Here is a 14,228-nt window from a genome sequence, read left to right as displayed (position 1 = left end):
CCTATTTAGTAAAACATGAAAATATTTTTGTTTTCTCTTCTAGAGGCTTTGTTGTTTTGCCTTTCATAATTAGATCTGAGATCCACTTGTAATTGATTGTTTCATGTAACAAGCATGTAGGTCCGGTTAAATTCCTATCTGGATATCTCTATCCCACCAATACCATTTATTGTCAGTACTTTTGACCAGTGACTCCAATCACAAAAAATTACCTCTTTAACAGTAATAATTATGGGACCAGCGAAAGCGTTAATTTTTTATTGAAGGTGCTTATGTAAATATGTTTAACATTGTTTAAATTTATAATTTTCAAAAGTATGATGTTAATAATGTTAATGTGAGCTGTAGAATATTTTAAAAAGCAAAACTTACAAGAAAATATGAAATTTCAAAAGAGTACTGTTCAGTTTTATTAGGGTATTCTGGCTTTTGGACAGTTTTGATTTGTAACATCTACTTGCATGACTTTCTGTAAATGATGTCTACTATATACAGAATAGTAATTTACAAAATCATCCTTAAAGTAAGAACTGATACTGCAGAATTGATTCTCAACCATTTACTTTTTAGGAAACGTTTTGATGGTAAATTGCAATCAGAGTCAACTAATACTGGAAAAACCAAGAGAGATGCAGATTTTGAGGGCACAGATGAACCCATTTTTGGAAAGAAGCCTAGGGTGGAAGAATCTGTAACCGAAGATTTAAGGTAGTATTTCCATTGTCATAAATGTTAGTAACTCTTAAATTAGATGGTTGCATGAAGTCTGGAAAGTTTACTTATATGTTGCTACTTTATTAAAGTGTTTGTTGAATTAAATGAAAAGTATTTTTTAGTTATATATTCATACAAAAATACAGAACATCTGCTTAGAACATCTGGGGAAATGGAAGGCAATATAGATAAGGTTTATCTTTTAATATTTTAGAACCCAACTTTGAAAAAGAATCCTGAAGCCTCATGTTTTGTTTTGTTTTGTTTTTTAAGAAAAATACCCCCACATTGCCTTTATTTGTTAATCTCCCAAGAGGAGGATCGCTGAGAGTGGAAAAAATGGAAAGAATAAAACTGGCCCAATGGAAGGTATAAGTGAGAAGGAATATTAAGAGGAATTAGACTTTTACTGTTACATGTTGCAATAGAGTGGCTATGAATCTCAAGTCTTATGTCAGTGAGGGAGACCCATGGATATCTGTGAAATAGCTGGTTGCTCTTCTCACTGTAGAAGTTGATACCAATTAGTTAGGTTGACCTTTATTACAGTGATGAATCTGCACAGCTTTGCTTCTCTCTTCTTGTAGCCATATTTTGGCTTGGTACTACTGTGAAAAATTTACTTTCTGTGAATTTTTAAAATCAGCTGTTGTAGCTAACAGAAGTAGCTACTGTTAATGCTGGTAGAAGTGTCACTGAAATATTTCAGGTGCACGGTTTTCCAAAGTCACTGGAATAGGTTACAATATATTTGCAATTTCAAATCCTTGTTGCTTATTGTAGTAACCCTTGGGTTTTATCCAAAGTATGATTTTTCTTCAGTTTTTCCATAATCCTGTCCTTTTCAGAGTCTAAACGGAACCTAGATAAGAACTTAGGATTTTGAAGAGAATAGGAACACTTCTATGAATTATAGCAATGTCTATAATAAGCTGATTTATTTTGTACTCTCTATCATGTGATGGTTTTTATAACCAGCTTCATGTTTTTGTTTTTGTTTTTTAAAGATTTTATTTATTTATTTGACAGAGAGAGATCACAAGCAGGCAGAGAGGCAGGCAGAGAGAGAGGAGGAAGCAGGCTCCCTGCTGAGCAGAGAGCCCGATGCGGGACTCGATCCCAGGACCCTGAGATCATGACCTGAGCCGAAGGCAGCGGCTTAACTCACTGAGCCACCCAGGCAACCCCAGCTTCATGTTTTGAAGTAGTGGCAATACTTTGGAGGGAGGGGTTCTTCTTTTTTTTTTTTAATTGTTACTGGAACTAAGCTAATAATTTTTTTTTTTAAAGATTTCATTTATTTATTTGACAGAGAGAGAGAGATCACAAGTAGGCAGAGAGGCAGGCAGAGAGAGTGGGGAAGCAGGCTCCCTGCTGAGCAGAGAGGCCCATGCAGGGCCCCATCTCTGGACCCTGAGATCATGGCCTGAGCTGAAGGTAGAGGCTTAACCCACTGAGCTGTCCAGGTGCCCCTGATATAATTTTTTGAATAATCCCCTTGGCATCTGTACTTTCTTTGTAAATATAGATGTTAATTGATCATTTTGAATTCTTAGCATAGATTTGAGTAATCCAAATTTTTTTTGAATATTCTTTTTTTAAATAACTTTTTTTTAATTTTGTTTGTTTGTTTGTTTGTTTTTAAAGATTTTATTTATTTGTCAGAGACAGAGGGGGAGAGAGCGAGCACAGGCAGACAGAGAGGCAGGCAGAGGCAGAGGGAGAAGCAGGCTCCCTGCCGAGCAAGGAGCCTGATGTGGGACTTGATCCCAGGACCCTGGGATCACGACCTGAGCCGAAGGCAGCTGCTTAACCAACTGAGCCACCCAGGCGTCCCTTAAATAACTTTTTAAAAAAGATTTTACTTACTCATTTGACAGACAGAGATCACAAGTAGGCAGAGAAGCAGGCAGAGAGAGAAGAGGAAGCAGGCTCCCTGCTGAGCAGAGAGCCCGATGCGGGGCTTAATCCCAGGACCCTGGAATCATGACCTGAGTGAAGGCAGAGGCCCACTGAGCCACCCAAGTGCCCCTGTAAATTCTTAATAGTAGTTTTTTTTCCCAGTTTTCATACTGATGATTGGACAGTGTCATTTTCCTTAACAGTTAAGACTAGAGGCTTATTATCTAATTACAAAAAATAATTTATTTTAACATAACTTCAATAATTTTTTTTTTTTTTTTTAAGTTTGGCAGACTTGATGCCCAGAGTCAAGGTGCAATCTGTCGAAACTGTTGAAGGGTGTACTCATGAGGTAAGCACAGAGAGTATGTAGGAAGTTGGTGTTATCAATGGGAGTTTGCTTTGGGCTGTCTAGTATGATCATTAGCAAGCAGTTTAGTCTTAGGGGCTTTGGAAACAATAATTGTTCCTGTGGGGTATGTAGTCCAGTGGAAGGAGCTGGGTCTTTGTATTCTAAACTGAACTCAGATCTTGACACAGCATTTTGTCTAACTACAGTCTCAGATGATTTTAATCTTTTGACTCTTTAAAAAAATTTTTTTTAATTTGGAATAATGGGATTTACCTCATGGGGTGATTGTGACGATTATAGAAGAAAATTAGTGTAAGGGACCTGGCACAGAGTAGGTGTTCGGTACACGTTCAGTCCCATACTCCTGAAGTCAAGTAATAGTGCCATTTTACAGGTCATGTGCTTTTTCATGTCTTTTTCTGGTTACTGGTATGTTGCAATTTCATTATTTGCCATAAGGTGGTAGTCTCTGATAGCTTTCATACCCTTTAGAAGTAAGAATTTATAAACTATTAGGGACATAAGGGAACTGTAACACTGTTTCTTTATACTAAGACTTCTGTCTTTACAGTATGGCCTTACAAGTTACTATTACAGGTAATTGATAAGTCTTATTAAAAGACTATATTGAGTAAGAGTAATTCCAAATTGAGAAAAATGGCTTTTGATAGACATTTAGAACCTTGTTTTAAAAATACCTCTTTTGCACTTGTTTTCCTAAGTTCCTTGATGTTCCTTTAGAATAACTTAGCTTGGCTTTTGTAATACCCATTTCATCATTCATTCAGTAAAGTTAGACCCTATTCAATGCTCTGGTCTTAAAAAGATGGTGAGGGGGCACAAAATTTGCTCCTAAGAGGTCAAAAGTTTTTTCTTCATAATTGTCTGCAGTCCATCCTGTTACTACTCACTTTTTGCAGCTAACTATAGCTTTTACTTTTTTAGAGGCTATCAGGTTATGTTTATAACCTTCTTCACCATGCCTGTCTGTACCTGTCACATCCACTCAAAGGAAAAGGCAATGCTAGGGAGGCTTGTTTTGCCAATGTTCTTGAGTGTAACTTACCTTTCTTTCACAAAGCCGTAAATCAGTCCATTTTCCCTTGGTAGTTTCTGGCATCAAATATCTTCTCTCTCTGTTCTTTCCTATTAGCGTATGAATATTCAGAAGCTTCTCTTATTTTAGGTTGCTTTACAGCCAGTATGTTGGGTTCCCCCCCATTTTGTAGTCATTAGTTCAATATATATCTTTGAGACACAGAAATATTGTATTTTTCACTGATTACAAAGAGATATGGTCCCTTTTCAGAGTTGCTTTTGAGTGCTCTGCTAGGAGAATCCCTGCTAGACTTTCTAACTTGCCATTCATTTTTTTTTTTTTTTTAAGATTTTATTTATTTATTTGACAGAGATAGAGAGAGATTCACAAGTAGGCAGAGAGGCAGGCAGAGAGAGGGGGGGAAGCAGGCTCCCTGCCAAGCAGAGAGCCCGATGCAGGGCTCGATCCCAGGACCCTGAGATCATGACCTGAGCTGAAGGCAGAGGCTTAACCCACTAAGCCATCCAGGCACCCCGCCATTCATTTTTAAATCTACTGCAATTAGATTTCTTCTCCATTTCTCCCAAACTTCTGTGGCAGAAGTCACCAGTGACTATGGGAGGTTTATTTGACTCTTGATCATTTTACTGGTTTTCTATTTTTCTGATTTTTAGTGTCTTTCCTGTCATATGATAGTGTTACCCAGACTGTTTTCAGAAAATAAAAACAAAAACTCTTTGATTCTCATACATGTGAAAACATAATCTATTGCTCTTTCTTCTGTTAAATCTTGCAGAAGTTAACATCTTAATTGCTCCTCAGTGATGTTCTTTATGTCATAGAATGTACCAGAGGTCCCATTCCCACATCTGCCCTCTAGGGCACAGACATATCACCCCTCAGCCTGAGAAGTAGTGACTTGGGGGTGAATTTGAATGGTATTTGCTGGAACTTAGGCAAATGTACTAGCATGTCCCCACACATGCACAGGACTGGCTCATAATTGCAGATGGAGATAGGGAGAGATGTGAAAGGGAAAAGTTCATCTGATATAGCACTGTAGGTTGATCATATTCGATGGGAATAATACCATGATCTGGGGTCCCGGCTTCAGATTTCTAGAACCAGAAATTTGATTTTGTCAGTGTACCAAGGATTGTGCTTTCTTGGATAGACTCACTTTGGTCATATTCGTAACAGATGGAGGTATATAAAAGCATGACATTTCCTGAAATTTAGGATAAGTAGTTGTCTAACTATCAAACTATCAGCTGGGAATCAGAAACTACATAGAAGTTTCTTAGAATCCTAATAAAGGAGAATATATGGTTATTAAGGGAAAAGACAAATGAAAACTATTTTTTATCCTGTGGAGGTATTCATTCATTAGTAAAAACACTTGGTAAGTTACTTTTTCTTAATGTGTGCAATACCAAATTCTAATTGTTGTCTCCCCTTTATAGTTCCATTTAGAATGTCACATTTCTTTTTTTTCCCTTTTTATTTTAATTTTATTTTTTCATTGTCCCAAGATTCATTTTTTTATGCACCACATGCAGTGTTGCATGCAATACATGCCCTCCTTAATACCTACCACCAGGCTCACCCAACACCCCCGCTCTCCTTCCCTCCAAAACCCTCAGTTTGCTTCTCAGAGTCCACAGTCTCTCATGGTTCGTCTCCGCCTCCAATTTCCCCAGCTCCCTTCTCTCCTTCTCCCAGTGTCCTCCGTGTTATTCCTTACGCTCCACAAGTAAGTGAAACTATATGATCATTGATTCTCTGCTTGACTTACTTCACTCAGCATAATCTCCTCCAATCCCGTCCATGTTGATATAAAAGTTGGGTATTCATCCTTTCTGATGCAGGCATAATATTCCATTGTATATATGGACCGTATCTCCTTTATCCATTCGTCTGCTGAAGAGCATCTTGGCTCTTTCCACAGTTTGGCGGCTGTGGCCATTGCTGCTATGAACACGGGTACATATGACCCTTTTCACTACATCTGTATCTTTGGGGTAAATACTCAGTAATGCAATTGGAGGCTCATAGGGTAGCTCTGTTTTTAATTTTTTGAGGAGTCTCCACACTCTTTTTCCAAAGTGGCTGCACCAACTTGCATTCCCACCAGCAGTGTAAGAGGGTTCCCCTTTCTCCACATCCTCTCCAACACTTGGTGTGTACTGTCTTGTTGATTTTGGCCATTCTAACTGGTGTAAGTTGGCATCTCAGTGTGGTTTTTTTTTTTTTTTTAAAGATTTTATTTATTTATTTGACAGAGATGACGAGCAGGCAGAGAGAGAGGAGGAAGCAGGCTCCCTGCTGAGCAGAGAGCCCGATGCGGGGCTCGATCCCAGGACCCTGAGATCATGACCCGAGCCGAAGGCAGCGGCTTAACCCACTGAGCCACCCAGGCGCCCCGCTCAGTGTGGTTTTGATTTGAAATCTCCCTGATGGCCAATGATGGACATGTTTTTCATGTGTCTGTTAGTCATTAGAATGTCACGTTTCTTTTAGCACATTCATTTTACTGGGTATTATTCATTAGGTTTCGTAATGTACTAAATTTCACTTTTCTTAATTATAATTAGTATCTACTTAGATCTTTTCAAAATACTACCCACATTAAGGTGATTATACAGTTGACTCTTGAGCAATGTGATTTTGAACTGCACAGGTCCACTTAAAAGGTATTTTTTGATAAACACAGTACTATAAATTTGTTTTTCTCTTCCTTAGGATTATCTTTAAATTAATATTCTTTTCTCTAGCTTACATTATTGGAAGAGTATAGTATACATATAAAATATGCATTTAACTATGTCATCGGTAAGGCCTTTGGTTAACTGTATACTAATAGGTAAGTTTTGGAGGAATCCAAAGTTACACATGGATTTTCGACATTCAGAGTGGGGCTGGGGAAAGTTAATTGCCTCAAATCCTGTCTTGTTTCAAGGGTCAGCTTGGAAATTACCCCAAGCTCTTAGTATTTCTAAGATGGGTAATCTCATGTAATACATACTGAAATTTTGTTTATAACTGTAAATTATTTCTAATCTTTGTGTGTATTTTATTTTGCCCCTGTGGATTTATATACTAAATGGTTTGATTCTTGGGAATTTAGATACATTATGAGCTGCTCTCCAGATCTTAATTTTCACTGGAGGAAAAGAAGTTTTGTTTTAGCAAATAGGGAATATCATTTTATTCCTCATAGTTTTCTTTTTGTGTAGTAACATCCCTTTTTATGTCCAGTCAGCTATTTTTAGCTTTTATTAGTATCAGACTATAGAAAATACAAAACTTGGATAGGCCCTAGACCTTAATAAAGACAGTTTCTTCAGGGAGATAAACTTAGGTGTTAATTACGTTACCATTAGATAAACGCAGGTAGAGGTTTTTTGATATTCTCACTTTAGTACTTGTCTTGTCCTTAAAGGCAGCTATTTGATTTTAGTGTCTAAGACTGTATTGAACACTATCACTTATATTTTTCAAACTGTCATTAATTATGGAGTGTTGAATGTATCAGTTCTCCAAATAATAAGTTGGTGATTTTTTTTTTTTCCACATCAGGTTGCACTTCCTGCAGATGAAGATTATTTACCACTTAAACCTCGAGTTGGAAAAGCTGCAAAGGTCTGTATGCTAGACAATACAGTTTATATAGTTTTATGTCTCTTTTCTAAAAATCTTCTAAAGATAAATGCTTTCAAATGAGATTTTTTTATATTTCCCAGTGTATATAAACCAAGAAGAAGCCTTCTGAAGTCAAATATAGTAAGAACCACATAAGTAAACAACCATGATAAAAAGAAAAAAAATCATGTGAAGAGATTTTTAAAAATGAAAGTAATGGTTCTCCGTCTTTTTAAAGAGTCAGAGGGAAGTTATCAACCTTTCTCTAGGGGAAAAAGCATGTGTATAATAAGTTATACATATAGCTTTGGGAGTTTAACAAAATTCTAATGAAACTTAAACTCTGATGCTTATATTAAATGGATTTGGAAGTGATCATAGAACTTAAGTGATTAATGGAAATTTTCTAAGTCATATTTTCTTTAAATTAAGTAGGCAGAATGATGGGAGTAAGCATGAACTCTTAAAAGTCTAGTAGAGCTATATTATTCTGTCTGCTGAGTGAACTTATGTGAGGGACTTAAGAGCTTCAGAGTTCCCATCTGTGAAAGGAAAGAATATCTGTTTTAGGGCTTATTGTGAGGATTTTTGATAATAATATATGGAAAATGTGTTGCACAGTGCCTACCGCAAAACATGTTGTTGATAAACGGTAATGTTACTATATAGTAACTAACATAATGTGTATATTAGCAAAGTTAAAAATTAGACCGCAGAATTAACTTCTTTGCCATTAAGTGAAAGGTGTTTTTTTACTCTTCCTAATTTTCTGTATTGGGTTGTGTATTTCCTAAATAGAATCATAAAGAAATGCTCCCAGAATGCCTCTTGGGGTTAGCATTTCTTGATTTTCAGTGTGTTCTGATAGTGGTTAGATAATTTTCATGCAGATATTATTATTTTCTTTTTATAGGAATACCCGTTCATTCTTGATGCTTTTCAAAGAGAAGCCATTCAGTGTGTTGATAATAACCAGTCTGTTTTAGTATCTGCACATACATCAGCAGGAAAGACTGTATGCGCTGAGTGAGTAGCTTTTCTTTTTAAAGGAAAACCTGCGTGGCTCAGTCGGTTAATAATCATCAGCCTTCGGATCGAGGCCTGCATTGAGCTCCCTGCTTGTCGGGGAGCCTGCTTCTTCTCTCCCTCTGCCTGCCTTTCCCCCTGCCTATGCTCTGTGTATCTGTCAAATAAATAAAATCTTTAAAAAAATATATAAAGGAAATTTTAGGTTTGTTTATAGTTGTTTTATATATGTAGGTATTCCTGTGTTAGCTTATATCCTCTTATTGGATTGACCCTTTTATTATGTAATGTTGTTCTTTATCTCTTATTATAGTCTTTGTTTTAAAGTCTGTTTTGTCTGATAGAAGTATAGTTTCCCCTGCTTTCTTTTGGTTTCCATTTGCATGGAATATCCTTTTCCATTCCTTCACTTTTAGTATGTATGTGTGTCCTTACACTCTGAAGTGAATCTTTTTAGGTAGCATATAGCTGAGTGTAGTTTTTAATCCATTAAGCCATCTGTCTTTTATGGTAGAATTTAGTCTGTTTACATTTAAAGTTATTACTTATAGGTGTGTACCTACTGCCATTTTGTTAATTGTTTTCTGGCTATCTTGTGCTTCTCTGTTCCATTTTTGTTCTCTTTGTGCTTTTTAAATGAAATTTTAAAATAACTTTGTTTCTTATTTTACCGTTTAAAAGTTTTAAGTTTTTCTGTTTGATTTCTGTAAATAAAAACACTTTTCCTTTTTATTTTCAGTACTCTTAATGTCTTTCCTTATTCACTTATTGGGACATCCAGTACAATGTTGAATAGAAGTGATGAGAGAGGACATCTTTGCCTTGTTCCTAATACTAAGTTCACCATCAGCATGCTGTTATCTGTAGGTGTTTCACAGATGTCTTTTATCAACTTGAGGATGTTCCCTTCTATTCTAAGTTTGCGTGTGTGTGTGCGTGCGCATGCGCATACAGAATATTTAGGTGTTGTATTTTGTCAAATGGTTTTTTTCCTGTTACTATGATGAAGACATTAATTTTCAAATAATACACAGCTCTGAGATAAACCCTGCAATAAATCCTGTAGGATTGTGATATATATAACCCTATGAATAAACAATATTATGATTTATTAGAAATACATATTTGGTCATTGGAAGACCAAATACACATTTCATGTTTTTATTTGCTCTTCAACCATGGTTCCTGAGTCAAAGTTCCTAAAACCCTTGGAATTTCATGCGATAGAGCAAGGTTAGAGATGTCACTTTTGGATGGGGGTTATAGCCAGGAGAACCACTTATGTGATTAGGTTTGGAACTTTTAGTTCCATAGACCCTCTTGTGTGACCTCCAGGGTAGATAGAAGTGGTCTGGGGGTTGAATCAGCCAGTGGCCAATGACTTAGTCATGACTATGGAGTGAAACTTCTATAAAAACCCAAAAGGACTCAGGTCGGTGAACTTCCAGGTTGGGGAACATGTGCAGATGTCCCTAAAGAGATGGTCCAGAAGAGTGTGCTCCTGGATAGAAAGGGCATGGAAGCTCTTTGTCCTTTGCTTACATATTTCTTCATCTGGTTATTGATTTATATTCTTTAATATATTGATAAATGTTAAGTAAGTGTTTCCTGAGTTCTGCGAGCCACTCTAGCATTGATCTATACCAGGGAGGAAGTTGTTGGAACCTTCAGTCTGAAGCCTGTTGATCAGAAGCACAGGTAACTGGGCTGGGGCTTGCTACTGGCAATTGGGGGCTGGAGGGCAGTCTTTGAGGAACTGAGTCCTTAATCTGTACAATCTGATGCTATCTCTGGGGAGTGTCAGCATTTAATTAAAATCCCAAGACACCCTGCTAGTAAGAATTGCTTCCTGTGTGAGTGGGGGAGCCCCCCACCATGTTTCTCTGGGATGTAGGAACCCCAAAAAAGTTCCTGTTGGTAGACTATCATTTGCATATATGTTCATGAAGGATATTGGTCTACAGTTTTATTCTATTTTAGGATTTAGATTTGGATTTGCGGGATTCATTTGATCTCCTTTTTCTAGTTTTTTAGGGAGGAAAGGTAAAGTCATTGATTTGAGACTTTTCTTTTACTAATACAGGCATTTAGTGGTATAGATATATGTTTAATATTGCTGTAGCTGCCCCACAGATTTTGTTTTGTGTGACTTGGTATATTTAGGAAATGCTTTTGATATGATTTCAAAATATTTTGATATGTTTTGACGTGTTGTTTGATTCAGATTGCTGTGTGGCATTATTTTTCCTTCTTCCCGAAGAAACTCCTTCACAGTTTATGGTAGTACAAATATCCTGATGACAAATTCTTTCAACTTTTGCATGTCTTAAATACCTTTTACCTTGTCTTCATTTTTGGAAGATAGTTGCACTTAATATAGAATTCTGATTCTTTTAAGAGTACCTTTTGACTTGTATAGTTTATGACAGGAAATCCCCTTTCCTCTGCAGACAATGCATCTTTTTTACTTGGCTGCTTTAAGATTTTATCTTTAACAGTGGTTTTAAGCAGTTTTTGGTGAGGCTTGATGTAGTTTTTTCATGTAGTTTTTTCTTGTGCTTTGGATTTGTTTTTTCATTGTTATGGCTCCTCTTCGAGGACTATAATTAGGATTACATTAGGCCACTTAAAGTTGTCTCATGATTTACTGGTAGTATGTTTTTTTGTGTGTATACTATTTTGTATGTTTCATTTGGGTCTTTTCTAATGCTCTATCTTCCATTTCGTTAATCTTTGCTTCCGCATTGCCTATAAGGTCATTAATCCCATTCATTGCATTTTCATCTCATACTATATTTTTCCTTGTTAATAGTTTACCTGTGTGTGTGGTTTTTACTTTTTATTTCCCACATCTCTGCTTACTATTTAACTTTCTTCTAGCTTCTTTTTTTTCTTTTAAAGATTTTATTTACTTATTTGAGAGAGGGAGCACACGAGCATGGGGGAGGGAGAGAAGAGGGAAGCAGATTCCCCCCAACCATCAGAGAGCCTGATGTAGGCTTGATCCCAGGACCCTGAGATCATGCCTGAGCCGAAGGCACTTAATTGACTGAGCCACCCAGGCGTCCCTCTTCTAGTTTCTTGAACATACGGATTACTGTTACATCTGTGTTACCTCTTCATCTGTTCTGATTGACTTTTCCTTTCATTATAGGTCAGTATTTTCCTGCTTCTTTGCGTATTGCTCTGGTGGGATGTTTGGCTCTTTTTAATTTCGTTACTGTTTTGAAGCAGTTTGGTTATGATGTGACTTTACATAGTTCTTCTCAGGTTTCTTATGTTTGAGTTTGAGTTTCTTATGTTTGAGTTTCTCAGATTTGTATGTTTATCATAGTTTTCATCACATTTGAGATACTTTCACCTACTTTTTATTTGAAACATATCCCTTCTTCTTATTCCTTGGGGACTCACTTAAACTTCTGTCATGCCACTTTAGGTTGTCTCACAGCCCACTTATACTCTTTCTTACTATTTTGTTTTTTGGAGTTGATTCTTCTTCACTTGGACACCTTTTCTTGATAGGTCTTAAAGTATATTCATCTTTTTTCTGCAATGTCTAATCTGTTTTATTTTTATCGAGTGTATTTCAAACCAGACATTGCATTTTTCATCTCCAAAAGTTTGATTTCGGTCTTTTAATATTTCACAATGTTTAATGTTTTCTTTCTACTTTGAAGACTTCCCGTTTGTCTTTGTTATTCAGAGTTTGACAGTGTTTCCATGTGTACTTCTTTTTTACTTTTTCCTGCTTTGGTTCATTGTGCTTGTTGGATCTGTAGATTTATATTTTTTAAACAAATTTAGGAAGTTTTCATTGTATTTTTTTCAAAACTTTTTTTTTCTCACTTTGGATCTTCCAGTGGGACACAAGGTTCTCTATTTTTTTCTTCTGTTTCTTTCTTTCAGTTTGATTATTTTTGTTGATCTATCTTCATATTTACAGACATTGTTCTGTCATCTCAAATCTGCTCTTGAGCCCATCTAGTGAATTCTTCCTTTCTGTTACACTTTTCATCTGTAGTGTTTTCATTTATTTATGTCATAGTTTCAGCTTCTCTGTTGTGATGACCTGTTTGTTTAATAATTAGCCTCTACTTTTTTTTAAATTCTTAGAACATGGCTTCCTTCCATTTTTTTGCACGTGTTTCTGATAGCTGCATTTAAGTCTTTGTCTACTAAGTCCAACATCTGGACCAACTAAGAATTAGTTTCTCATGACTGCTTTTTTCCCTGAGTATGGATCATACTTCCCTTTTTCTTTTTATATCTTCTAATTTTTTGTTCAGAAGTGGACAGTTATTTAATATATTATAGCATCTTTATATCCTTTTCTGTTTCATACCTATTTCTTGAACTGTGTATTTGACCGTGTTTCGACACTTAATTATTTATTTCACTATTTGAGGAATCTGTTTATACAGCTGTGATGAATATTATTTTTATTTCCGCAAATAGGTTATAAGCCTGTTGTGGGCCAGAATTATATTTTAAAGAAGGAAACTCTACCACAGTGCTAAGCTTAGTTATCATTTCATGGTCTTTATTTAAATACTTAATAGAATTTACCTTAAAAAAGAACAAAACTACTGGGGCACCTGGGTGGCTCAGTGGGTTAAAGCCTCTGCCTTCAGCTTGGATCATAATCCCAGGGTCCTGGGATCGAGCACTGCATTGGGCTCTCTGCTCAGAGGGGAGCCTGCTTCCCCCTCGCTCTCTGCCTGCCTCTCTGCCTGCTTATGGTCTCTCTCTGTCAGATAGATAAAAATCTTAAAAAAAAAAACAACCCTACGAAACTACTATATCTCAGTTTGCTAAAGTTGTGGAAGATTTTTTATAAAATTAGAACCAGTCATAATTCCCCGGCAAGGAATGATTTGATAATTATTACATGTGGGGAAAGAGTACATATAGATGAACTTATTTTTGAAACTCAGTAGAACAAATTTCATTTTCCCATGTTTGCTAATTGTTTATATATGTATAAACTGATGGGCAGAGTCTCTCAACTTTTTTATAGAATCAAAAGTATTTTACTTCCAAGAAATAGGGTAACCATTAGTAACCTATTGGTATTAGCAGTTTAAGTACATTAATGCCAATAGACCATAGTTAAATATTCTTGCTTATTTAGACCACTACATTTCATTACTTAATTAATTATTATTAATTATTACTTTAATAGCTTGTCACTAGTAAACAGAACAAGATATTTCTGTTCTGCCACGTCCATTTAAGATAAGTAATTAGGGGAAGTTGGGACATAATTCTATATTAATAGAATTTTAAAAATTATGTACTTTAAAGAAAAGGTTTTAGATGCTTTATTCTTAATTGGTTTTAGATACGCCATTGCATTGGCCTTAAGGGAAAAACAACGTGTAATATTTACCAGCCCAATTAAGGCTCTGAGTAACCAGAAATACCGGGAAATGTATGAAGAATTTCAAGATGTTGGATTGATGACTGGAGATGTTACTATTAATCCTACAGCGTCTTGTCTTGTTATGACTACAGAGGTAATTTATATGGTGCCTCATCCAATTTTTCCCTTTT

The 14,228-nt window shown here is 36.1% G+C and overlaps 1 protein-coding gene across 2 annotated transcripts in view; it reads left to right on the top strand.

Annotated features, from left to right (window-relative positions):
- Positions 1–14,228, top strand: part of MTREX (Mtr4 exosome RNA helicase) — a 97,823-nt gene that overhangs the window by 9,063 nt on the left and 74,532 nt on the right. For both annotated transcript variants that reach the window (XR_006605332.1, XM_004744652.3), the window contains exons 2-6: positions 571–708; positions 2,902–2,968; positions 7,587–7,649; positions 8,563–8,675; positions 14,017–14,191. Coding sequence is in view for 1 of the 2 variants with exons in the window: in XM_004744652.3 (XP_004744709.1) it covers positions 571–708; positions 2,902–2,968; positions 7,587–7,649; positions 8,563–8,675; positions 14,017–14,191 (556 nt within the window). In the remaining variant the exon portion in view is untranslated. The remainder of the gene's footprint in view (positions 1–570; positions 709–2,901; positions 2,969–7,586; positions 7,650–8,562; positions 8,676–14,016; positions 14,192–14,228) is intronic.

Source organism: Mustela putorius, unplaced genomic scaffold (assembly GCF_011764305.1).
Source record: "Mustela putorius furo isolate JIRA1106 unplaced genomic scaffold, ASM1176430v1.1 tig00000145_pilon_pilon_pilon, whole genome shotgun sequence".
NCBI classification, from domain to species: Eukaryota; Metazoa; Chordata; class Mammalia; order Carnivora; family Mustelidae; genus Mustela; species Mustela putorius.
The sequence above is the reverse complement of the archived record's forward strand: the minus strand, read 5'-3'. Positions and strand labels throughout refer to the sequence as shown.